General features: G+C 37.1%; 2 protein-coding genes and 2 long non-coding RNA genes across 7 annotated transcripts; 1 reads left to right on the forward strand and 3 right to left on the reverse strand.

Moving 5' to 3' along the window:
- Positions 1-7: 7 nt before the first annotated feature.
- Positions 8-2,175, forward strand: LOC139985620 (uncharacterized). The gene is made up of 2 exons (XR_011799454.1): positions 8-1,015; positions 1,135-2,175. It is a non-coding gene; the product is annotated as an uncharacterized lncRNA (long non-coding RNA).
- Positions 1,977-25,593, reverse strand: LOC139998263 (paramyosin, long form). Of its 3 annotated transcripts, none has more exons than XM_072022701.1 (17): positions 25,452-25,591; positions 25,151-25,368; positions 23,697-23,753; positions 20,999-21,085; positions 20,704-20,870; positions 15,393-15,630; positions 15,056-15,175; positions 14,795-14,944; positions 14,520-14,666; positions 13,937-14,153; positions 13,201-13,328; positions 12,685-12,797; positions 5,891-6,086; positions 5,302-5,430; positions 4,169-4,540; positions 3,216-3,674; positions 1,977-2,732 (listed from the first exon to the last, which is right to left on the reverse strand). In XM_072022701.1, exons 2-16 carry the CDS (start codon positions 25,262-25,264, stop codon positions 3,282-3,284), a joined length of 2,628 nt encoding a protein of 875 aa, XP_071878802.1. In that variant the 5' UTR covers positions 25,265-25,368; positions 25,452-25,591; the 3' UTR covers positions 1,977-2,732; positions 3,216-3,281. The 3 variants fall into 3 exon arrangements, with proteins under 3 accessions (XP_071878802.1, XP_071878811.1, XP_071878794.1); XM_072022710.1 differs by having other exon boundaries at positions 25,151-25,366; positions 25,455-25,583; XM_072022693.1 differs by having other exon boundaries at positions 25,151-25,593.
- On the reverse strand, positions 6,837-11,148 carry LOC139985482 (paramyosin, short form). The gene is made up of 3 exons (XM_071999951.1): positions 10,757-11,148; positions 9,652-10,647; positions 6,837-7,597 (listed from the first exon to the last, which is right to left on the reverse strand). The coding sequence occupies exons 2-3, from the start codon at positions 9,967-9,969 to the stop codon at positions 7,019-7,021; spliced, it is 897 nt and encodes a 298-aa protein (XP_071856052.1). The 5' UTR covers positions 9,970-10,647; positions 10,757-11,148; the 3' UTR covers positions 6,837-7,018.
- On the reverse strand, positions 23,760-25,144 carry LOC139985599 (uncharacterized). 2 transcript variants are annotated; one of them, XR_011799448.1, is made up of 3 exons: positions 24,761-25,144; positions 24,081-24,682; positions 23,760-23,988 (listed from the first exon to the last, which is right to left on the reverse strand). It is a non-coding gene; the product is annotated as an uncharacterized lncRNA (long non-coding RNA). The 2 variants fall into 2 exon arrangements; XR_011799446.1 differs by lacking the exon at positions 23,760-23,988 and having other exon boundaries at positions 24,080-24,682.
- Positions 25,594-26,504: the final 911 nt, after the last annotated feature.

Raw genomic sequence — 26,504 nt, forward strand, 5'->3', positions numbered from 1 at the left:
AGCCGCTATTGTTAGCAGATGGCTAACAAAAGCTTAAAGGTACACTGAGCCGGGTAAAGTGGATTGCATCTTCCGGTGCTATTTTTTTCGACATAATTTCAACGAACCCCTACATCTAATGAATTCGACTAGACACGTTTCAATTCACACACTAGGAAGATATGTCCAGGTTCTTGGGAGCCAGATAGTTATTACTTTTCTTTGAACGTAACTACGCAATCATAGTCTTAGTGGTGCAATATTATCTTATATGCAGGTGCGAATCAATAAATGATACACATAATATGTAGGAAGACGCGTTTATTAGAAAACAGTTAGTTCTTGCGTTCTTAGATGCCTGGATGGTGATTATTGATTGTATTATGCATTGGCACGTGCATACTACTATACAGACACAAAGGGAAGTAAATACATACACGGAGCAATATTCGTGTATCAAATTTGTCTTTGAAAATATAAATTTGCATATGTAAGCCATATATTTAGTATCTTGTGCAGGAATATTCGCGTTGTGGAAAACTAAATGTAAAACAGAAAAATTCTCTATCTGGGCATCTGAAAGTTATATCGATTTGTATTTGTTTGTAAATGATACTCAACGAATTGATTCTTTTTAATGATATTGCTGTGAAAAATAATGTGTTTTGTGATTACATCCACAGCCAATCCTATTCATTACCATAGACGCTACAAATCGACGCATAATCCAAACTGTAACACGGTTGTTGGAATATTATGTTATATTATGCTAAGGATTCTTACTCGTTTTTATATATTCCAAAAAAAAAATTATAATTTTAATGTATATTTTAATTAATATAACTGGTTAAGAACTTCGTTAGTGACTATCTTTTTATGATTTCTAATCTTGAGTACATATTGTGTATTATAACTCGCCTTATATCATGGTTCGCAAAGGAGTACAGAAGAGAAAAGCTTTGGACACAAAGTGAAATTATATCAACTCGTTATTTATTTATTATTCTTAATTAACCTGTTAATCGGAGAAGATTAGGTGACGATATGATAATCGCTTGAATATGATATCTTTATTTAGTGTTAGGTTTGGGTTAGCGATATTTTTATTTTTATGTAGTTGTACAATCGTTATCATTAAAGGTGTAAATTTAATAGAAATCTATGTTTTTTGTTATAGATTTCGCACTGACACATCACTATGGGGTTCGATGCCATGATAACTTCCTCCGAGTAAAGGATAGCGTTAATAACAATATCTCTCGGATCTAATGGTGAATTGCATACATTTTTATTCCTCCGATTACCCAATCACATTTTTTGTTAGCGAATTTATGTGGCTCATTTATTAGACCAGGATAACGCCTTCTTGCATATCGCGTCTTCGATGTGATTAACATTTTATATCGATAAGATTAATTGGTATAATTTGAATAAAATCGGGATTTTCTCAATATCGATATTTGCAAAAGTTGTAAAAATAAAAAATATGAATATTATATGGCACGAACGTCCATAGGCTAATATTAATAAGGGCATGATAATAGGACAGAATACGTATCTTATACTTTAGTAATTAAAGTTGAGAATTCCATACCACACATGCTATAATGTAATAAATAAAATTTGTGTTCTTTATAAATATAGCAACAGTTTATTAATTTCATTCGTAGTTAAAGTTCTATGGTTCGTTAGTTACAGTGATAAAATATTACGATAATTATTAAAATATAAACACGATATTAGAACGGTATTTTACAATATTTTTTCTTCCTAAGATATTTAGCTTCGGAAAGGTTAAACTTTTCTCTATCAGCATAAAACGTATTAAAAAAGAAGGGTAGATTAAAGGATCATCGTAACATTAAGAAATAGAAGAAGAATTACAAAAAAAAACTCGATACATTTCGATAGGATGTGTTACAGGAATATATCGGTATTAGTGTTTAATCTTTATCTTGCAAACTATGGGAGGAAATGTATTCCATCGGCTTCGTACGTACGTGTTTCAGTTTATTTATTAAATTATTGTTTGACACAGGTTATCGTGTATGTCGTACAGTGAGAGTTGTGTGTATGGGCAATAATACCTATCTATAATATAATAGTAGAAGTAGAATTAAAGTTAATCCATTTAAATACAAGTGCGACACGCGCGATCAAAGAGGCGTAAGGAGAGAGAGAGAGAAAAAGAAAAAGTTAAATCTACGTCTCGCGTTTTTCATTTAATTTCTTTTACTTTTTTCCTTATTTATTTATTTATATATTTATAATATTTCCACTCCTTACGCTTCGTGATGCTGACATAACGGATACAAGGAAGATATAACGAATCGTTGTTGATTTTTTTGCGTGTATAATATTGTATAATATGTATGTATGTGTATATATTTTCATTTTTTGGGTTGATTAATCCATTTAATCGAATAGCGACGGTGTTATGCGTTTTAAGATGGTTGCTTCCTTCACGTTGCTTGTTCATTAATGCTTATCCCTTTTCGGTTTTTGCATTTATTTGGTTCGTTACGACGGGTACCGCGTTTCGTTGGCCAAGTATTTTGAATTTGCGACGGGTCGTTGGGCGTTGTCATAATGCAATTAAATAAGGTGACACGATATTTCGATACTGTTTCTTTTCCTCGTTGCTTCTTCCTTACGATGTTCGCGGTACGGCCCGTTGGAAACTCTTCTCGGCTCTTTCAACTAACGATGACGTATCGAGGCTCTTCCTTTTCTTCGTCGTTTGCTCGTGACACCTGTCACACAATCGTGGAACTGTATATTCTCGAAAATATAAATTTACTGAATTATCCGATGATCGTTTGAAATCTCACGATATTTCCTTAATTGTACACTTAGATACGTGGTGCAAGATGATGGTAACATCGACTGGTATTATTGGATTGCAGGTAGGTAATCAAGAAGCAAAGAATTATGAAGCAATTTTGTGTAAGTTATTTTTAATTTTTCATGATTTTTATCTTGTAAAATATAGAATACAAAATAAAACCAAATAGTGTAAAATTAATTGATCTAATTGAAATTATGATCATAGGAGTCATAGACGAACATTAAGGTAAATAACAATCGATCAACAATCGTGTATCGTGTATTTGATTATTTCTAAAATATAACTAATAATGTAGTTGAAATGATCCATTGTTTCATCTTATTATCTTTTATCTTTATTTTAGATCACATTCGCCCAAACTTACATAACTTATTCATCAAGTACGTACGTTTCTAAAGACGACGAGGTGGCGTTCGAAGTGGCAAAGGATGGGGTGTCGATGGCGATGGCGTTTTTACAGGTCAGACCTCGTCTCCTGGACGAGGTACACCTGAGAACCGGGCACGCTGGAGGTGGTGACGAAGCTGCGGTGTTTTGCGCGGATCAGAGTCAAGTTGCTCTCAGCGGTATCGGCACGATCTTCAGCAGCCTCCAATTCCCTTTGGAATCGGCGGACCCTGGTCACGCTTTGCTGGGACATGCCTTCCTGTTCTTGCAGTTGCCTCTTGTAGATGTTCACTTTCTGGCTCGCCTTGTCCAACGATTCTTGTAACAACGCAATGTTCTTCGCGTCCTCCTCTACCTGAATCATCACCTCCTTGATGTTGCGTTCCTTCTTGCGGAGAATCTTCACAGTCTCGGCATGTCGGCGCTTCTCTTCGTCAAGTTCCAGCTCTAAGTCGCGGATCTGTCAGAAGAATAATCGAAGAACGTTGAATTTGCTTTGTGGAAATGAAACATTCGTGTGGCAAGGTAGAGGAATAATTTATAAAAAATTGGATTGGATGTTATAAATGTTTAACTGTTTCTCTGTAGTATAAGTGTAATTAAATAGGTGAATTTTGTAGATAGGACTGCGGTAAAGTTTCAAAAATTTGTCGCCTTTACATTAATATCTCTCATTAATGCTACTAAAAATATTTGGTACCAATCAAAAGGGGTTTTTTTTTTAAGAATAATAGATCGAAGATTATCTACAAATTTAGTTGGAGTAACCTTCAATTTAAAAAATTGAAACTAGATTCTTGCAGCCTATGGAGAAAAGAATGCAAACATTTTTCATAAGATGAATAGTCATTTATCATTTCTGTTACATATTTTAATGAGTTTAGTTTTATTGCTGTCTGAAAATAACAATGTCGTCCACAGGTATAAATCAAATGAAAGGAATCTTAAACTCACCCTAGCCTCGAGTTTGCTGATGATACGCTTGCCACCGACGATAGCGTTCGCCTCGACTTCCTCCAATCTCACGGACAGGTTCTTCACTTCAATTTCAAGGGACTTCTTGATGGCCTCGATCTTGACGATACGTTCTTGTTCCTCGTGCAGGATCTCCACGGTGTGCTTCAGTTCGGTCTGTACCCGTTGGTATCGCTCGTCGCTCACTCTCAGCTCCTTCGTCACTTCTTCGTAGTCTCCGGCCAGGGTAGCCAGTTCCTGCTCGAGTTTCGCTTTCGATGAAGCGATGTTCACATTTATGGTAGTCAATTCGTTGATGCGACTAACCGACTCCTCGTATTGCTGCTCGACGGTTCTCTTTGCACGGAGGGCCTTTAAAAATATTGTTAGTTATGTTATTTATTATCATGTGGAGACGAAAGAAGAATAGGCATAGTGCAGACAAGCGGATTTTACAGTAATGATACTACATGATTTGGTTTTTTAAGTAAATGATAACTCGTATTGGTAATTGAAACGTTAAGCAGAACATGCAAATAATTTTCTTCTGATTTATGGATACTGTGTTTGTTCCATTTTTTAAGAAGATCTTTTATATTAAATTAATTTTCCTTGCGTTGTTTTGTCATAAATATTGGATCTTAATATTATGAAAATTAAAAATGTCGATTAATCCGTCAAGACGTTTTCAATAATTTCAGTATACAAAGTTTAAGAATAGACGAATCAATTTAGTGGCAGAGGAATCAAAGTTTTATGCAACTGGTTGGTATATTTGAAGTTACGTCTTAGCATTACCGTTTAGTCTAATGTATTTATAACTTGCCTAACATCAATAGCTCGTTCAAGCTATCGAATGGAAAATCCTGCCGTTTCGTTCATCCATTATATCATTTCATGGTTCGCCTATTTAATCTGAATTTAATTTGTTTTATTCTTTAATTTAGAGATAAAAAAATCAAAATAATAATAAAAACATGGAAAATTTCTTTACAACAGAATGCATTACCTGGTGAAAGGAATACCTGGAGACTTTGAAACTAAATTCAATCAGAATTTTAATTCGCTACAGCCCGAAATCTCTACTAAAAATATTACATTTTTATGATAAATTATTCACAGTATTTACTTACAGATTCGTAATTGCCGCGTACTTCCTCTAGCTCAGCTGTCAGCGATTGCAGGCGTCGTTGACTGATACCCAGTTGGTCTAGGGTTACCTGTAATTGGCGTTGAACTTCGTCGTAGTGGGCTTGGAGTTCCTGCAAGATAATGACACAGCATTTAAAATATGATACACAGTATTTTGCCAAATATGCGTCGTTCTTTCTTTAACTGCAACCTGTCATTCATATAACGCACAAGTTTTCGTAAGGGTGTCATTACTACAGGTGGGTGAGAATTCCACGTATGTATCGACTCAGAACTAATTTTATCGATACATTTCGTGTTAGGAATTAATTTCTTTGGCAAAACTCCAAAACTAAATTAAAAAGACGCATTAGAAGATTTCATTAAAAGTATACGCGTAACATTGAATCGCCTAAATAGAATGGTTAAATAATCAAATATAGCAGAGTAAAATTAAATATCACCATTTTGTATTGATAAAAATCTGTTCTTTAACTTCAATTTGTCTCGTCGTATTTAACTCGTTAAATGCCAGATGATCAGACAACGTATTAACATAAACTTCTTTTTACTCTATTAGGTTCTACTTACGGTCAAAGTGAGCGATTGCTTCTTGATGGTCTTCTGTAAGTCGATGTTGTTCTTGTTGGCAACGTCCAGAGACAGTTCCAGTTCGGTGATCTGGATCTGCATCTTCTTCTTCACGCGCTGCACCTCGGACTTCAACTTCGTCTCCGCCTCAACCACGCGGGCATTCAGCTGCTCGATCTCGATACTGGTCTGTTTGCTAATTTATTTCATTCCGTATGAACAATACGATTACCCCTTTCAATCGTTTTAGAAGGTTTCAAACCAGATTATTGTTTCCAGGTGACAACAGCAAGAATTTTGGATCGTCGGAAGATACCACGTCTTTCTCTCGTTGGTATTGTTTGCGGGAAAACCGCATCATCGGTGAATATCCAAGGTTAACACGTTTAGAAATGTTTGACATTTTACCAGTAACGTATTTAGTAATGCAAAGAGTGTTAGATTACCGGGATGTTTTGAAACACTTTGGTTGGCCATTCTTTGTGCTTTATTTATTTCGATGCAGAGTTAGTTGGGCTGCTTTGATGCATAGTTAGTTTGGCAACGGATGCAGTGATTTCGGAGGCATTACCATATCACAAGTGGAAAGTGTATTTATGTAACAAGGAAGATGCACGTAATTTACTTCAGTGTTTCTTTGACGTCTAGAAAAGATGATGGTTATTTCATCCGATAACGAAGTCAAAGAGTTACGAATTTGTAGCTACTCTAAATAAAATTCGAATTAAAAGATCCCAAAATTGAATAAAAATCGGAGTCAAAGAATCTAAATGTAGTGAATAAAAAATATTTGATGAAAAATTTGATGATGAATATTTCATGAAAAGAGATGATTGTTATCCTGCATAGAGGTGAATTTTTCTTATAAGCATGTGCCGATGTTTCAAACAAAACTTCAATGAAACCTGCAAAGGTATAACGAATAGAGAAAAAAGTAAAACAAAAATTCATCTAATCAAAACATTTTCTTCTTCAACAAGTTGTTACTCGCCTAATCTACAATTACAAGCTTCTGAGAATCAAACGACAGTGCAATTACTTCTCATTTATCGTTTATTCTCTTCATTGTTCCGTGTCACATTACTCTTACCCACACGGTTAAACTAATCTACTAGAATTTCCATCCTTTCAAGCGGGCCTGATTCCCAGGCATCCGTATAATCGTCTCGGTCTGGTCGGGTGTCGATACCTCTTGTCCAGGTAGTAGTTGCTCGACTTCTCTTCGTATCCTTTCAGCTCCCTGCTCAGGCTGTTCAACGGCGCGGTCAATCTATCCTCGTCGAGCAAATTCCTCGTTCTCTCCTCCATTAACTTCAGATGATCTCTGCAGTCCCACGAATAATTCGCGGAGGCAGTCTCCCTCTGGTACTTTCTAATATCGGCCAATTCTTGACTCTTGTTCAAGTTCTTCATAGCTTCCGCCGTTAAATGGAACTCGATCGCTCTAGCTGATTTACCACGCAGACTTCTTCCATGATCGAGGGCGTCCTGTACCTCGGACATGTGTTGCACGTCTCTCAGCGATCGAAAATCGATGTCGGCCATTTCACGTTCCAGCTGTCTAGCTTCAGCTTTGGTGCGTGCACTATCCACCAGCAAGGGCAACGGTTTTAGCCTGAATTCTTCAAATTTTCGTGGAAATACTTCTCTAGTCACGTGGCTGGCCTGCGCCGTCTTCGACAAACTGAAGTCGGACCGATTCGCTATCTTTAAGAAGACGAAAGCACCAGGTCAGACCCGTGCTCGCATAAATCACCCCCACGATCTTCGCGGTTGATCGTCGATTTTGATCGTCGCGTTCGATCGACGCGATTAATCGCGATGATTAGGAAAAACGGAAAAAGATGTCGAGACGAAGAGCGAAAGCGAGTAGAAATCGTGGTTTTCACAAACGCGACCCTTTCCTACGATCGTTCCCTGGTCTGAGGGTAGTCTCGACTGAGCCTAAACTTAGCCGCAGCGGTCCAGAATTCGAAAGTGACCGATGCACACTCTCGATCGACTCTCTCTAGAGACTCGAGAACGACTGCCAATCTGAGCAGGCTGCTAGCTTCCCGGCCCCGGGACACACGGGACGCGAGATGGATTTTTTAATGTACGCGCCGCGAGACTTGGCACCCTTCTGAGTTGCGTCTCGATTCGTTTCATTGCTTCCATTGTAAATTACGGAAAGATCTAACTGGCTGCCAGATGTTACCGCTTCCGCGATATATATCTATTTCCTTACACTGAATCTGTAAATATAAGAGCAATGGCGGAGGCTGAGGTTTCACGGTATTAATAACAATAAGAAATTTAGGAATTCCCGCTTTCTATCGCGCAACTATAATAGATTTCATTTTACGCCGAAGATTTCTTGCCAATGACTCGCTCTGACCGTGTTAAATTAAGATTTGGTGACAGTGGGGCGGCGATAGGGCGTCACAGGCTCGAGTTATTGAGCTGACAATGAATTATAGAAGACTTTCTAAAACTAGAATTTTCAAGAATAATACGATCGGTTTCTAATCCAGTTGATTTATATTCCAGTTTATCTTTCGAAATTTTTATTCCAGTGACGATAGGATTTTACCTTTCGACTCTGTATCACGTTCTACTGCATAAAATTTCAAGGATAAACAGAAATGTCGAAGATATATTTTAAAACGGAAGAACATTGAAAAATGATTTATATAAAAACGTTGACTATATAGGCAGTATATATATATTATCGGAAACATATATTATAGAAACAAATAAATAATATCTATTTAAATTTAACTCGTGCATTTAGAACTAAACAATAGCGTAAACAGTAACTTATTTGTCGAACAGGATACTGCCAACTCTTTCATTCCACTATATTGCACGGTCTTGAAATCCAAAATACGTCAAACATTACGTCTTAATGTGTTCAAAGATATTGAATAAAATGGATTGTACGTATAGATATTCGTATCGCAAAAATTATATAACTTAGTCTCTGTAGTCGTTATGATATTTATCACTGAATCAAATATTCCAAGATTATTCTAATGTATCTGATTCTTAAAAATTATGTAATTATGATTATGGAATTTTTAAAAATTACGTACTTATATAACTAACTCTGTAACGTTAAGTAATCGCACAAGCAATGCAGTTTTTCCGGTACATATATTAGATGCAAATAATCGATTATCTATTGATCATTATCGATCAATCTTACGTTTTCCTTTATCTTTTATAAACACTTCTAGCTTTTTCTAACTCCAAGTTCCTTGTTCCTCTTTTGTAAAACTTGTTATTACGACGTACTGCGTTACTGCACAGTTTAACTTCAACTTTTAGAAAAATCTTACTACTTATGGAACGATCTATACGTACGTCTGGCCGCCGGAAGTAAACGTCAAAATCCAAAAACTTAAAACATAGCATAAACTAAATCTCATCGTACGCCCATCACTTCCAAGCCAATTCTCAAACAAAGAAATCCCATTCGCTTGAATTATACAAGCCCCACCCAAGTCACCAAATCGATTTTCAACGACCATGACTTTCCTCTCAAGAGGAATTCATTCCTACGCCTGTTCGATTGACAGAGGTCTGTTTAAAAGACGGCAACAGCCTCGCCGAGTATTCAGCGTCGTATAAAGTCCGTCTACGTTGGTGCAGTTCCTTCCGTGACGCCAAATTTAGCGAACGAAAAGGTCAAGCAGTCGCGAAAGCGCCTAACCGCGCGAATCGACCGCTTTTCCACGCTCGAGTCGGCCTAACTTTCGCTCTCCGATCTAGTCTCGTACCTTGAATTGGGACAGATGATCCCTGGCCTCGTCCTCCGCGTCGATCGCCCGTCTGATCAGCTCGTGTCTCGAGTATGTTTCGATCGGTTTGCTCTCCCATAACGCTCTACCATCTGACCAGGGTAATTCCGGTGGTTCTGTTTTGCGAACGCAATAATCGCGTGGCAACGAGGAACATCGAGCTCGCCGATCGATGTGATCCAGCATCGGTTGATAGAAATTCATCCCGTAATTGTAGTTCTTGTCGTAAATGTAGGTGGGCCAGTGCTTCCATTTTGGTTCCAAAGGCACGTGCATTGGCGGCACGTAGCTTGACATTTTTGTTTGTCGCGGTTTTTCCGGTTTCTCTAGGTAGGTAGGTCTTTTTTTATTCACTCGAGGACTCCCTTTAAGCGTTCTTTGGAAATTGTTTTCTCCTTAAAGGATTCTTCGCAAGTTTTTCGATTTACTTAAAGAGTTGTTTGAAAGTTTCTTCTGATTGGCAGAGGAGTTCGTACGAAGAGAATTTCTTGGAAGACGATCGACGTCTCTTCTTCTTTCCGAAGCTGTTTTCTCTGCAGCAAAATTTCCCTCAGTTTGTTCTAAGGCGATTTCTGATAAATTATTTCTCTCGAGTAGAGTATCATATGATTCCGAAGCTCTTATAGGAAGTGTCTTAATATATTCTTCGTTTTTCTTCTTCTTGGAAGTATTGCTCTCTTCGCTGAAACTTCTGTATCGATCGTCTTGTTTACCGATTAAATCTTTCAATCGAATAAAAATTTTAATTCTAAATTCTGCAAACCTATATTTGAGATTTATCTATGCTTGGATTTCTTCTTCTGCGAATTCTGTCTTTGCTATTATTACAATGTATAATATCACAAGTATCGATCTTCACTGGGAGATATCGACCACCGACAAACTGCTTCTTCGAAATGTACACTTTGACGAGTTGGCGGATCTATTTTTTCGAGTATTTGTATGGGTATTGTTAATGTTTCATCCAACATCTACCTTGAATAGAAAGGATTGTCGTATTGTATTTCTTTCGGTGTTTGTGGAGTTAAATGTGTTAGATACAGGACTTTGTTTTTATGGGAGATTCCCTGATTTTGTTACTCACAGATTTTTCATTGTCGAACGATCGGAGGTGACAGTTGCTACGAAACGGTCGAGAAAAATTAGGCCGGTCAAGCGCGCTGCTATCTTTTGTAGTTTTTCCTTACGATTGCCACATTGAGAACGGCCAATCAGCACCTCTCGGCTAATAATTAGATCGTGACTGATCGGTGTTGAACGACGTTTATTAATAGTAGGATTGCGTACTCTTTATGCATCATCCTCAATTAATGACCCCAAATAATCTTTATGTCATTACAGAACGACGATACTCTTTGAGATGTCGTTGAAAATGGTTCGTAATATTGTTGTCAATTTTTCATGTAAGTAACGTCGCGTTTATTTCCTCAACGATGTTCTTAATTGTGAGCCTAATTATAGCGCGGTAACAGCGGTATTATTTCTTTGAAGATGTAAAAATATGTATCTTCTCGACGTGTTCATAGTCAAACTTTGACTATGAATTATCACTTTGTAGTTGTAATTCTTTTAAGCACTTTTGAAAAAATATTTTTCGGAATAGAAAAATAGAATATGTACAGTATACAACATAACATGTTGTAGTATCGTATGTATCTTCTTTCTAAATGATTTACATTTATTGTATTTTGTATTCGTTGCACCTAAATGTTTTTATTTTTATTAATACCTTTTATCAGGTTCCGTTTTCCTCTTCAGGCAAAGAAATATATCGTTTCTTTTTTCGTAGCACGTGGTTCTTACAAACCCCATTCACAATGACATAATCAATATACGCGTGTATCGGGCATTTGGCATTTCGGTACCGATGAGATTGGAGCCAAGCAGAAACAAAGTTGTCGTGTTTGATCATCGTTCGATGACGAATCCCGTTTGTCAATCCACGCTGATTGAATTTCCATTTTCGTTTAAACAAGTAACTGGATCACAACAGGATATTCACTTGAGTGTTTTCGATCGATACAAAAATACCTCGGATGATTAATCGATGCGGCTGATCGATGACAGAATTAACCGTATCTTTATTAATAGGTGGATATCATTGGTTAGTTATATCGGAAATAAAGCCAACTGCATCAAGGCTAAGTTAAAAATTCGCATACCCGTATAGATACTTTTCAGATCTACATTCGTTCGCAAAGTGTTTTGAAAGTAATACTGGCTTATAGATTTTCTGTAACACTTACGTAACTTGTATGCATGTTAAATAATAGTCGTGTGTAAGTGTGACATAGATCATACAACTTTAGAGGATAACAAATAGTATAATATTTGGAAAATGAAATTTTCGTTACTACTGGAAATTTGATCTCTGGTTGAAGTATCGAATTCTTTTAAATATTAAAAATTATTAAATTTATCATTGATTTTCTAGAATTACCATTTTACTACTATAAATAACGCATATGTTTTCTAACTTTATATTTAATCACCGGCTGTGGATATGACCCAGAGATACTTTTAGAACTGCGTACTTTGTCAAAAATGTCATAAAATATTGATTTATCGACTTCAAAAAATATGATTTCATTGAATAGAAATAACTCTTTTCTGGCTACTTCTCATTTAAATCCTGGTTTAACCTTCGCTATTTTAGAATTACGAATGTTTCACACGAATCGATTGCTCTTCTAATAAAAAAGAAAAAGGACGTATATCGTCTATCATCGCATGTATGTAACACGAAAACGGAAATAAGTCTCATAATACCACGGTTCAATATTTTCAAAGAAGAGATAAACGGAGATAAACGGAGAGATCATTACATCGTATTAAATATGTCACCTGGAAACTATATTCGCTATGCATTTGCAATGGTAACATCGTAGAATTAAACATCGGTGTTAGTACCAAAAAAAAAAAAAAATCGTAAATTATTAATATCGCAAATTATAATGAAATTTGAATGGAGAATTTAAGGAAAAGCACAACAAACGCAATTTAATTACTTACCGGATGATTTCGATTTCTTCATCCTTCTCAGTCAGGCGGCGTTCGTAATCGTGACGAAGTTGGGTCAACTCAGCGGACAGTCTTTGAGCGCGCTGTTCTTCGATCTTGCGTCCCTGCGATCAATTTTCTTTTACAAACAATTCTATCTTTCGAACTTTTCAATTTCCCACACTATAGCCAAATGATTTCTAGAAGATAATACGAGTAAATGATATTTCTGATTATCATTCCACTACTATTTTGTGAAATTATGTCAGGTCGTATAATTTTCTTTTAAATTAATAGAGAAATTATGATTAACTTAATTTCAAAATGGTAATATATCGTATACTGAGAAAATTTATATACTGAAAAAAATTCGGCTGTAAGATAATAAGTGATGGTTCTAATCATTAATTTCCCACTAATCAAATTTAAGTGTTGCTACTACAAATCGATCGATTATAAGGATAATGTATATTATAAAAAAATTTAGAAATTTAAAAACACTGATATAAATAAATAAATTCCACTTACTGCTTCGGCTTCTTTGTAGGCGGCAGCGAGTTCCTCACGCTCGTTCTCCAACCGACGGAGTTCCAGTTCCAGTTCGTGAAGTCTGCGGTTCATATCAGACAGCTGGTTCTTGGCATCGTTCAAGTCATCTAAAATAATAACGCAGTAATCGATATAAAATTATTTCTATACGTCGTTTATGATATTTTATTTACTTTTTTAAAGATAAGAAATTAACTACACACACGTTCTTTTCATTTATTTGATACGCAATGGCGGGTAAAAGATACTTTAAACAGAGTATTTGTATAAATATTAACAATTTTTTAACTTTGCTGTATTCTTCTCCTTTTTGATTATACAATCTATTTTGAGATTTATGCATATTACATTTATTTATTATTTTTGTCAAATTACGCTATTCTTTCGTATGTTCAGCGTTTAAACTTTCTTTTATCCGCTACTGTAAGTCATCAGACATTTACTGTATTTAATTTTAAATATAATACGCGTTATACTAGATTTACAATAAAATCTTTGAAACCGAGTACAGTCTATTTTTCCGTATAATACAAATAGTTAATGCTATCTGATGCCATCGATATTTTGTATTCTCAGCTTTCACTTATCCCTATTTTAATCTTATTAAATGCTTGATGATTTACGGACGTGTGATAATATAAATGTCAGATAAATATAAAATAGAGAATAGAAAATGAAAAAATGTCGATCGATCGAGTCTTATGAAATTGCTCACCTCCCAATTTCTTGTTCTCACGAGCCAGTTGGTCTTTCAGCTCGCGAGTCTTGTCGAGTTCGGCGTTGGTGCGCTGGAGTTCTTGTTGTTTGTTGCGGAGATCACGTTGGCTTTGTTCATACATTGCCACGCTTTCATCCAAGCGAGCCTTGAGTTCGATATTGATCTTCTCCAAGTGTTCCACGCGTTTCTGCAGTTCGCGAGCAGTTCCATTGGCCTTAAAAATTGATAAATTCATAAATAAATAAAATGCTGATTCTTGAAATTGGAATATCATGTTACGTACAATTTGCAAATTGTGAACTTTTTTTCGAATCAATCGTACTTTTCCACAGTTGGCAAACAGATAATTAAACAGATTAAAATGTATTCAACCTTTTACGAATATTTTCACCTAACTCAATGTTTGTCCTACAACAATGCTTTATTTATACATTTTGTTCCGTGAAAAACTATTCTAAACGAAATCGTGGAGTTATCGATCGTATTCGACAATTGTATTGAAAAAAGAAAATAATATAATTTAGAAGATGATTTACGTGTGAAAAAGTGGCATAGGATAGTAGAAGTTTCGGAACTGTACCTTTTCCAAGTCGATGATCAGCACTTCTACTTCAGATTGGAGGCGGGATTTCTGCTTCTCGAGGTTGTTGATCTTGACGAGCAGAGTTTCAATCTGCTCTTCCTGTTCCTGAATGCGAGCTCCGTATTTACGACGTAGTTCCTCTACCTATAAAATTCAGTCGATCTTTTACTCCAAAGGTCCAAACTAACAGAAACTCTGTCTATATATATTTATGCGCTTCGAAGCAACGATTGCTTTTGCTTCTAAAGTTTCGAGTTGTTCTTTTTAGTTACCTCTTCGGCACGAGCGTTAGCTTCGGTTTCATACTTCGATCTCCAAACTTGCACTTCACCGTTTGCTTTGACCAATTGACGTTCAATGTCCAAACGAGCTTCCGATTCCTCTTCCAATTGAATGCGAACGGATTCCAATTCCGATTCAACCTGTCGACAATTTTATTACATAAATAAAATACAACTTAAATGTAATTTAAATGTGTCACGTTTATATATATATATATATATAATTTTCCAGAGAATTAAAAGAATATATACCTGATGTAAGGAGGCCTCGACCAATGAACGACGACGATCCTCATCCTCGAGACGACGACGAGCATCTTCGAGCTGACCCGCCAGCTGAGTCTTCAGGTAAACAGCGTTCTCGATGTTAACCTATGATAAAACAAATTATTATAAAATCATTAGAAAAGCGTAATACCAAGGACGAGCTAGAGATACGACACTGATCGCGTTATCGATAGTGTCGCAGATAATTTTAAATCGTTAGGACCATTTCCCAGAAGTTAGGAGAACTTCTTTTCTCTTTATTGATGCAAAACTGATGCGTTTGTATCAAGTATGAATTTCAATTAATTTCATAATTATTTACCTTCAAGTCCTGCACTTCCTTCGTCAATTCGATATTTTCCTGTGAGATCCTGGTTTTGTGGTTGGTGATGTCGATGACGGTACGATTCAATTCTTCAATTTTCACGTTAAGCTCGGCTACATGCACTTCGAGTTTCTCCACAGTTTTTATTGACATCAATTTCTCTTTCGTGACATTGTCCAGCTGGGCGAGGAGTTCGTATACCTCTTGTTGGAATTTCGATTTTTCCTTGTCAGCTCTGCAAATATTGCCAATAATGTATTAGTGGAATTCTGTCAGACGCAGACAAATTTTTGCCGGAATTTAATCTTTTATTTCTTCGAACAGCGTTCTTTATATCTTCCAATAGAATGTTTATATTATATTTCTACATATTACATTTTATATCACTACATCTTTCGTCAACGATCGCTTTCTCACCTGTTTCCCTCAAACTTTTTACGCTATTCTTACATTTATATAAATCATTTCAAATCACGAGGAATCCAACGAAATTCCACAAGGTGTGATCGTTAATCGCCATACGCCTAACAACAGTGCCAACAAAAGCAACAGCTGGAACCTTTCTCTTTAAACAATGTCCAAGAACAACATCTTACAAAAATACTTCATTGAACGGACCCGACCTAAGATGTATATTTCGTCCATTTATCTAAATCATCAGCCGTTGGTTATTTCGAGCTCGAAACTGACATCTAAACTCTCCATTGATTACCATTAATCTTAGAAAGACGAGAAAGAGACTTTCTTAAACCCCTAAGAAAACTAATAAGAAAATCAATAAATAAGCAATTTCTTTCTTCTGCGCGCGTAAAACGTTTTCCACTCATATTCCTAAGAAACGAATAAAATATTTTTTCATTCTACAATTACACTTACGATGAATACTTGTCGTCGAATGACCTTTCCTCGAAACAAAACGATAGAAAACTGACGTTAGCGTTTATAAATAGAATCACGACTTATGGTACACGAAATATTCGAAGATCGTTTCTATCATTTAAAGTACCGATCGATGAATTCGCATACCATTTTCACTGTCCTCCACATTTGTAAACTTTCTCTAAATTCTCAATAAATACTTCGTATCGTTTTCCTTTACATAACGAACTTCTTAACCCGAGATCAAGCGAAACTTTTACGTTTACTTTACTTCAACGAAAGAATAAACCATCATGAACGATGTACAGTTGCAACCGTAATCGAATATTACGGTCCACTCAAATGTTCAATTTGTGATCGATAATGCGATCAAATCACCTCGATCGAATCTTCTCCTTTAATCCTCTTTAATCTTTTAAATAGAAAAAGTATCTTGTTCCTGCGCATCCTCCTTCGCATGTATGTTGACAAATCTGTGCGAACAAGATGGAAATAAAATACAGAGACAGAGGAAGAGATAGGGAGGATCGGCTAGCGACGATATCGGTGGTCCACCTACACGTAACACACAGAGGGTGTAAGGTGTCGGCCGATTCCGAGGATAGTGGGGATCCGGGCCGGTCGCCTGTACTAATATGGCGCGGCAACACAGGGTTGTGGATTGCCGCGCGACTCGCACGGTTAAAAATAGTCATAAGCCGAGTAGCGGCCGTGCGAGCAAAGCGTCTCGCGGGGGGAATCAGTAGAATAAAAACGTAAGAGCAGGAGGAAGGGATGTAGCAAGAGCTAGAGAGCGAGAAAAAGGGACAGAGAGGGACGGAGGGATAGAAAGTCGTAAAGGGGAAAGTTGCGAAAGTCAGGGCAAATGGTGGAGGCAGTGGCGAAGAACGAGAAGGAAACGAATAAATAAACTGACGAGTGTTTATGCATTTATGGGACGTATAAAAAAATATGGAGAACGTCTATAATACACGGAAATATATACGAGTGAACTATTTCAATTTTTTACTTTTACTCTAACTTTAACTATTCTAATGCAGCGTGAGAAAATATCTTGATTCGACTTATGGTAATTAACTTTGCCGTGATAAAAATCGTATTCGAATGTTGCAAGATAAATTGCTTTAGTTTATTTCGATATATTCCTTATAGATACAAAATTAATCTATAACGATGAATAAGTATTTGTTTAGGTTCTGTTTCTTCGGTAATGTTTAGGAAAGTATGCGAATTTGCGTAAACGCCTTGAAAAGGGTTAGAAGTTGCAGAATGACAATACAACGACGAGACGATGAAGATAATGACAAGATACCGAAACGACGACAAGAGAATTAAAGTTGCAGTTTCGATTCTGGGATCGGAAAAGAGTTGGAGGCCAAGGAATTCGTTCGGAAACGAGGTTATACGTTTTCAGAGAACGGCGGAGGGAGTGTACAAATACGAAGAAAGAAGAAACAAGACCGCGCGTGTGTAAGGAAAAGATTGCAATCGAAGTAATAAAACTAGCAGGGGAAGGGTTTATAGGATAGGTAAACGAGAATCACGAACGGAAAGAGTTTATCAAATTGAAAAAGATAGAACGTGTATGCAATCTAGGAAAGAGAAAACGAGGAAAAAGAATAAGATTGAAGAGAAAAGGGCAGAACAAGCGAATAACAAGAAGATAATGGAAGCTGTGTAATAAAGAGAGCGGCGAAAGCAGCTTGAAAGATGGGACAGGGCTATTTTAAAAGGCATTTTAAACGCCCTTCTTGTACCAACAGGTGGAAACTTTTTGTAACGCTGTGCAAATACTCTAAATACCTCGTGTTTCCCTTTATCGTTATTTTTTTCTTTTTCTCTCTTCTACGAAGGTAATTGAAAGAAGATCGTAAAAGGAAAAGGAACCGAGGTGGAATTTGCATCTTCCTGAAAAGTCACGGAAGTCGATGAAACGGCCATTTTACGTTTATAACGTCGTAACTAGTCTTCATTTATTATTTTCCAGCGTCGTTAATGGCGACTGGGCTGTTCTATTTCGCTGGTTGAAATATTAAGAGGCAATTAGCTGTTGCTTCGTCGCGATACCGTTGATGTATAAATGTCGTAATTGCTTTCGCTGGAGGGTACATTTAGAACGGAATCCCAGTTGGGCTCTAATTTCAGGCCGCATTCTTGATCAACCATTCCACTTGTGCGCGCTGATGCTACAGAAATACGTTCGAAAGAAGCTTCCTGATATTTCACGCCACGGAACGTGATTTTTTAACTTCAAAAAGTGCGACAAGGAAGCGGTTTCGTCGACTAAACTCGAGGAAAAGAATCGTTTACGTTCTAAGCTCTGAGTTGTGCTTTTTTTTTTTTGTATTCGTGAAGTATGTGGAAATCAATGAATTGTAGAAGAAAATTGCACGATCAGAGTGGAAATGTCAGATTTAAATAACATGAATTAGACACCAAAGTTTCATATTCTCCAGACAAATAAGTAATACGTTTCTAAATACAAATTTGTGTTGGAAAATAGTTTGATTAGAAGTAAACGTAAACATGTATATTGAAATTTATATGAAGCGGTGATTGGTTTATTTTTAGCATTGTGAAACGAGAATAGATGAACTTCCTCGGACACTAATTTACTAATAAAGCGAGATCAGGAAGAGATAATCATTTCTCATTCATCTTTTACAAACAATATATTATCGCGAGCCAAGATTATATCGTCGTTAATATGTTACTGTGAAAGTATTCTATATACTCAATAATGTTCATCTTATCTTCTTGAATCGTGATTGAATTAAATAGAAACTAAACGCATACATAGTGTCAGTATCATTCAAGAAATCAATGGCGTTTATTCCACGTTACGCAATATATCCGATTTGATAAAACCCCAATGAAGCGTTGGTCTTTGCAATAAAGTCGGATCTTTGTCCATATCAAACTTGTGCCGAATATGTTACACATTTAGTATACTCAAAATTGATATGAATTTTAATTACGATCTCTCCTACAAAACTTTTACCTAATCGTCACTCTAATCGTTGAAACATGCTCCCAACTCTAACTTGAAAAAAATTACAACTATATATTACGCAATAATAACAATCCTCCGCCGTACACTGTAAGACCTTAGTCAAACATTGGCGACCAAAGAGAAGGGGTTTAAAAAAGTTTCTATTACTAAGCTTCCTGAGACTCGATAGAGACCACAGACAGCAGACACGCGAAATAATAGACAACGTCTAGATGACAGCTCGATAAATTCTCGAAACGGAGGCGTCCTTGTAACGAGCGATATCGCGCATTGGGGCGCCGGGACGTCGAAAAGTTGGTTATGTTTAGAAGTGCTGGGGGAACGAGTCTACGCGTATTTCAGGTGCGAGTAACTTCGTTGTTTGGCCAGAGGCCAGTATCGTCGAGCATAATTCCCGCAATTTTCGAATACGCTTTCGTTCCGCGCGATACTTGCTATAATTAACGATCCAACAGTGATTCATCCTTGTTTTCCATTTCGTTTCTTTCCACATTTTAATCCATCGTCTTTCCCTTCTTCTTCTGTGTTTCTCTATCAGTTCGATAATACACGAGCAACGAAACTGGGTTTCGACGAATCTTCGAACTTCCGGTGAACTGTTTATTGACGCTTTGCACAGCGTTCGCGCGCTTTGACCTCAAAGAACGGGATCGCGAGGCCGCGATTTTATTTTCACAGGTGTATATAATTAACCACGGTTTATTGGTGTTCCTATTCCAGCGTACCTTACACCCTATCGAGATTCGACGCCTGTTTCGACTCCCTCGGACAGAATGTTATCGCGTTTCGTTTCGTTGCTCGGATTTAATATCGTTTTCAGTGGATTCGTTTTAGCAGAAGGTAACGCGTACTCTCGAAGCGTTTATATGAAACGTATCTGGTCGAATAATGCCTAGTTCGGTCGAGTATCTGCGATCTGATGTTAACTAAAGCTTGGGAATCAAATTTTTATCGGATATTTGAAATTATCGAAGTTTTAGATATTAGAGTTATCGAAAATACGCTTTTACGCAGCAGCGATGTAGCTTGGAATTGTGGAGAACGAATTACTAGAAATACACGGCGAAGTATATTTTTGGTTAACTTTGGATTATTTTAGAAGTGTCAGGTATAATTTGTATAGTATCTGGTCATGTTTGTGTGTTCGATATGATGCCGTACTGAAAATAGAACGAAGATATACCAAAGGTAATTGAGTAAATGGTTATGTAACTGTTTTTAGTATCGTTTGACGAATGTATCAGACTAATTGCTTTGGTAGGTGCGACGATACGAAGAAGAAGGTACGTATTAATATACCGAAGAACAAATATAGAGAATATCATACTTTCGACTAAACTTTCGACTAACCTGTTGTGTTTAGATATATAAAAATAAATATTTTTGAAGGATTATAATTTTGATTAATTTGCTGACCTGGCGCGTGCTTTCGAAAGTTGATCGATTTGATCTTGGAAGTCGACAACAACTTCCTGGTGTTTCTTGCGCAGAAGATGCGCGGTTTCCTCGCTCTCGAGATGAACATCTTCGAGTAGTTTGCGCAGCTTGGCCAGTTCCGTGTCCCTCTTTTTGTTAATCTCGAACTGTTTAATTGTAATAGAGATCGTTAATATTGCGTTATTAATGAAATTTAATCGAATAAAATCTGTAAATCTAAGAATTACACGATTATATTACGTGTTTCGTTGGAACGATTCGTTCCGAGACTTACTTGAGATTCGGCGCCACCCTCTGCCTCTTCGAGACGTTCGGACAGCTGGATGACTTGCACGCTCAAATCAGCGCGCTCGCGTTCAATCTGCAGATTAAATAGAAAAGATTAAAATCTATCAGTTAAGAGACATAGTGATAAATAAATGAATATTATAGAGATTTTAATTGTTTTTAATTATTTTAGGAGTCAACTAAGCATTAACATTTAATTAGTTTCTGTATAATGAGAAACAAAAGCTTGAATTTTTTCCACTTATTTTTGTTATTTTGCTTTCCTTTTTGTGGTCGTAATCCTCTGTGCCAATAGACGATCTTTCTACTATTACACTTTAAATTCAATTTAAATAAAATATAAAACAAACGTTTATAACGTAGCTAAAACTTTGTGAAACTAACATTTTTTATCGGGACATGCTTATCATTATCGACTCAATAATCGTATCGTGAATTTTGAAAATCTCCGAAGCTATAGAAAGCACAGAATGAAAATTTTCAATTTCTGCAATTCCTTGACTCGTTTAATATTTAAAAATAACTCTTCGCGTATTGAAATATTCCATTTACGAATTCTTGCACCACTCGATTCAAACATCAAACATCTCTACCACTTGAAAAAGGATCAAGGATCGATCGTTCCATTTCCCTGATAATAAACATAAGAAACCTCGTAAAACATTCCATAACGCGTCAAGAAACGTACCACTGATATAAGGAATTCGAATCGTTCCTAACTTCTATACGTCGAGTATGAATTCATCGAGATGGCATTCTTGTTGATACACGTCGAGTGTAATCGAGACGCGCGGCATTGTTTTGGAAAGAGGCCTCGAGAAACGATGTGAACAGCTCGGTGCAAGCTTGACGTCAGGTTTCTTTGGACCGCGAATAGAACGATCTAATTTCGTACGGACTGCCTCTATATCGGGAGCTTTATTCATATTACAAACGAGGCGTTTATCGAGAAAAGAGAGTCGCGCGACACCACCATAACTGTTAGTTCTCTAGAAACCATTAACGTTCACCATGGTTCTTGAATGCTGATATTACTTATTGTTAAAATGCGACTTGTTGTCCCGAAGGAACGTGTAGGAAAATATTAAAGGAAAATATAGAACTTATTTTAACCATGACTCTTTAACCTTGTCTCTGATAATAGAAGATTTATCGATCATTTATCGAGCGGAAAAATAGTTTCCAGTAGAAAAATCCAACTCGATGGAATTTAAAGTTGGACAAATTTTTGATTGTTCGAGGATAAATAATTAAATTTGTAACTATACGAAGTGGTGAAATTTAATATGAACTTTTTGATAAAAAATGTATTATTCAAAAATCTATTATTTGGTAGTTTAAATGTATAGAAGACTTTATATCCTCGTATCAGGATACTTGTATAGTTAACTACGCGTGTATGGATATTTAAATATCAGGAAATCGATTCAAACGATAATCGTAATGAAAGTAACAAGAAGTCGCAACATTATGTAATAAGAAACGCGATCCAAGCAACGTGGACTGTTTATTCTCCACGAGAATAATTAACCGGACACTTCATCGGATGATACGTGTTAAATACGATCATAATTTCCAAGTTTTTACGGTTTCGAAGCAGGGAAAATGTCGCTGGCACCGGTTCAAGTCACGTATTACAAATAGCATTACGAATCTGATTTCCTTGAAGTTTGATCGCACAATGAAACGCAAAGAATCTTCCAATTTAACGCTCTATTTAAACAGAGACTATCATTGTTTCTAGAATATTAAACTCTACTACTCTAAAATGTATCAAAAGTTTACGTTCTAAATATTTTTAGAATCTTCCAAATTTTGATACGCAAATAAAGAAATTTATTATCTATAATTAATTTGAAAACTATATTTATATATTTTGTGTCACGTTGAAAGACAAAATTATTCGATGATTAATCGACGAATGATATTTTATGATTCGAACAAATTTCAAGTTTTCTTAGTATCGTCTTTTAGCTTCTTTCGTACGAAGTAAATTTCCGATAAAAGTATCAGGTTTTCTTGGTTCTGTCTTTTTAAACAGGTAGACGTAGATACTTGTTGGCCGAACACGAGAGAGGAATGCGAGTTCGTACGCTGAAGAGGCGCGCATCCCCAAAAATAGCTGCGACTCGAGAGCTGGACATTTCGACCTACTGCTCCCCACTCTATGATGGAGAGCAGGCCAGCCCCGCTTTTTTTGTATCAGTTTCAAAATTCACAATACCCGGATTACATAAAGTCTCAGAATTGACGTTTACTTCTGGCCGTTTTAGTATTTTTATCTATAGAATCTCGACGTGTGCTTAACTCGAATTCCTTTCGATATCTCGATATTAAAGAAAACGGAGAACGTCTTGATCAAAATGTTTTCTGTGTTCTGTAAACTAACCGCGGTAATTATTTACTCGCGTGAAAAAAATACGAGTTACTTTTTGCATGCAGGAATTATTCTTCACTATCGGAATAAGAAAAAGGCAAAGAAAGATAGTAATCACTCCCCGCTATTAAAAAATAAAGAAAGATACAAATATAATAAATAGTATTCTACTATAATTCGAAGCAAGGAAATCACACGTTTCACTAGAAGAAACGGTTCGACGTCAAACGATCAATCGATCTCCGCTAGAAGATAAGAATTCACAGAGGAAAACTGTTGCAAGAGGATCGATCGAAAGGAAACTCACCCTCTGACGCAGCTCTCTCTCAGACTCCAGGTCATCCTGCAGCAGGCGGATTTTGTCCTGAAACGAGAGGCAAAAAGGATTAGAGCGTATCACGGACCACGTTACAGAGGGTCGATGCTTTACGTAATCGGCCGACGAGAATATCCAACAGACGGAGGCTCGGAAGGTATTTCAGAAAGACGGACAGCCTCTGAAACGGGCTGACTCGCGGTAGGAACAGGAGGATCTTCGTTTTCAGCGACCGTTCATCGGGGTCGTTTCTCAACCGAGGAACCAAGGAACGTGCACTCGTCTGTACGTGTTCCATAACGAGATCAATGGCAAACGGTTCTTCTCGAGTTGAAAGAAATAAGAAAAAAAAAAAAAAAAAATGAACAATCTTACTTGAGTCTATAGACGAATACACGTTTCCTGGTTCTGTTCTTCGAGTTTTCCTCCTTCGTTGAGTTTTTTCGTTGAAGCCACGAGATTGGCATAATCAGGGTAGCCGAAGACGAGCCACAAGAAGATCCGGATGGGATACATTGATCAATGTTCTCGATGAGAACGTTTTGTGGATCATTCGAAGATGTCACTCCTTCGTGGCACGATCGTCATTTAGGACCGATATTTACGACTATTTTCGTACACGAGCAATTTGATAGCTACAGAACCGTCTACGACACTTTCGTTCCTCGTCAGGGTTGGCACTAATATCCCTTATGGTCACTGAACTTTCTCGCGTCTCACTGTCCCCGAAATCGGTCACTGCTCGACATTTCACCTTTTCACCAGCGATCACTTCCTCTACGTGATTTGTCCTTCTTGTTCTTTCGTCGCGTCGTTCAAGGAAACATAAATCGAAGGACTTCCTCCGAGAACCCCGGTGTTTCGATCCTCTTCTCGTTCTTCTGTCTCGCTCTCTTCGTGTTGCATCATCGGGCAGACTTGGATGAACATTCTAGGTTCGCTAAAACCTTGGATTCTTCGGATCAACGAATTTAGACCTAACGAGAGGTACGTAAGACGTCCTATCATACATTATATTTCGCGAAAGATACTTTCGACTATTACCAGTGAAATACCTTAGCTATTACGTGGATGGAACATTAATAGTTTTGTTCGTACGTTTCAGCGATCCTCCCGTTCCCTTCCTATTCTTAGTAACTAGTTGTAAGCGATACTTCTACAACATGGTAACTAACCAGTTTTTCAGAGACTAATCTTTATTAACGATCTATTATATCAAAAGTAAAGAGATGAAATTAAGATTAAAAAAGTCGAATTAAAAAAAGGTCATATTTAATATATATAGAACAGTATCTAAACGAATAATAGTTTAAATAATTATTTATGGCCATCGAAAAGCAACGAAGAAAAACGGAGCATCGTTGTGCTCTTAAACGTGACTATCTTATATCAAGATACCTTTTAAGAAAAACGAGTAAAATAGCATTCGTTTCTGTGGAACTTACCTCCAGTCTGGAGAGAGTGCTCAGGTCGGCGCTGTATTCGATGCTGACATCGGCAGTACCACCGCCGGTGGAGCGGTACGTGTACTTGGAAGCTTTAGCGACCGCTGAAGACATCCTGTTCGCTAGATTCACTCGCTATTTTCACCAAGATAATTTGTCCCCGTATGGAGCCGAGAGATTCGTTTCTTCCTCGGTCTTTTCTCGCCTAAAAGCAGCCTCTTACAGCCTCGATGCGTCGGCTGTTACAGTCGTTTAATTTCTTTCAAACAAAAATATAATCGTCGTAATATAATTTTGCTACCACTTTTCTTCCTCCTCGCCGCTTCTTGTTCGGCTTGTTCTTCGTCTTCTTTCTTATTCTGTTCTTCTTCTTCTTCGGGGTTTCGGAGCCGACCAGCGCCCTACTCGTAGTGCGCGACCCGTCGTCGTTCGTATGGCGCGCCGGCGGCTCCATGGCTTCGTCAAAATGACGGTTCCGCGCAAGCGCGTTAGATCAGCGACCCCCACCAGGAACATGCGACGACGACTCGTCATCGTGGTCATTCCTCGTCCTCGTCGTCCGTCGAGGGGAACCACTAACCGACGACCACCACCGTTACTCGAACGCCCACGTTTCCTAGCGTGTCTGCCAAACGGCCTCCTGCTTAGGGAAACGGCTATGCCGTGTTCAATTGCATTTTATCTACCCTTTTCCTTATCTTTCTCTTTCTCTTTCTCAGCTTCGTTCTAGAAACGTTACGTGTTTTGAACGTCCTGTTTAGGTTTGCTTGTTCGTTGTTAGGTGTATAGGAAATAGTTCCTTGTATAGGAAAGAAACGAAACGGCGAAAATTTATAGGGATATGGATATGAGATGAAATAAATTGTAGCGATTATTAAGATTTAGGTGGAACAGCATAGAATAATATATTGTGCGATATATTGCATTATAATCGTTCGTTTGCTATCTGGTAAATCTGATGTTATTATCTTCGTCGTTGTCATTATCATTGGGTGGCTTATGATCGTGCGATACATTAATGATAATCGAAACATCGTGATTTTACATTTGTACAGTCAAATGTTAAGTATCTTTTATAATAAACGACGTATCGACGAACAATGACGACTAATTAACGAGAGTTAATTTCTGTTTTCATTTGGAAAAAGGCAGTAATTTTTAGAATGTAAATAGTTTCATAACTCGAGTTACACATGTATCGATAAATTAAGAAGGAAATGTTGACAATCGTTGATAATATGGGAACGTTATAACGAATTTGTTGTCGAAGGAATAATTATGACGAAATAGCCAGGATTACCATTCCATAAACATCTCAACTGTTGATATATTGAAAAATAATAATATAGATATT

This window comes from Bombus fervidus, chromosome 1 (genome assembly GCF_041682495.2).
Source record: "Bombus fervidus isolate BK054 chromosome 1, iyBomFerv1, whole genome shotgun sequence".
NCBI classification, from domain to species: domain Eukaryota; kingdom Metazoa; phylum Arthropoda; class Insecta; order Hymenoptera; family Apidae; genus Bombus; species Bombus fervidus.

Excerpts from the sequence above, each read along its gene's own strand:
- LOC139985482 (XM_071999951.1), bottom strand. The coding sequence starts at position 9,969 with ATGTCAAGCTACGTGCCGCCAATGCACGTGCCTTTGGAACCAAAATGG. Across the intron at positions 7,598-9,651 it reads ATCATCTGTCCCAATTCAAG|ATAGCGAATCGGTCCGACTT; the intron begins GTACGAGACTAG and ends GTCTTCTTAAAG.
- LOC139998263 (XM_072022693.1), bottom strand. The coding sequence starts at position 25,264 with ATGTCTTCAGCGGTCGCTAAAGCTTCCAAGTACACGTACCGCTCCACC. Across the intron at positions 23,754-25,150 it reads GCACTCTCTCCAGACTGGAG|GACAAAATCCGCCTGCTGCA; the intron begins GTAAGTTCCACA and ends CTCTCGTTTCAG. Across the intron at positions 12,798-13,200 it reads CCTACAAAGAAGCCGAAGCA|GGACGCAAGATCGAAGAACA; the intron begins GTAAGTGGAATT and ends AATTGATCGCAG.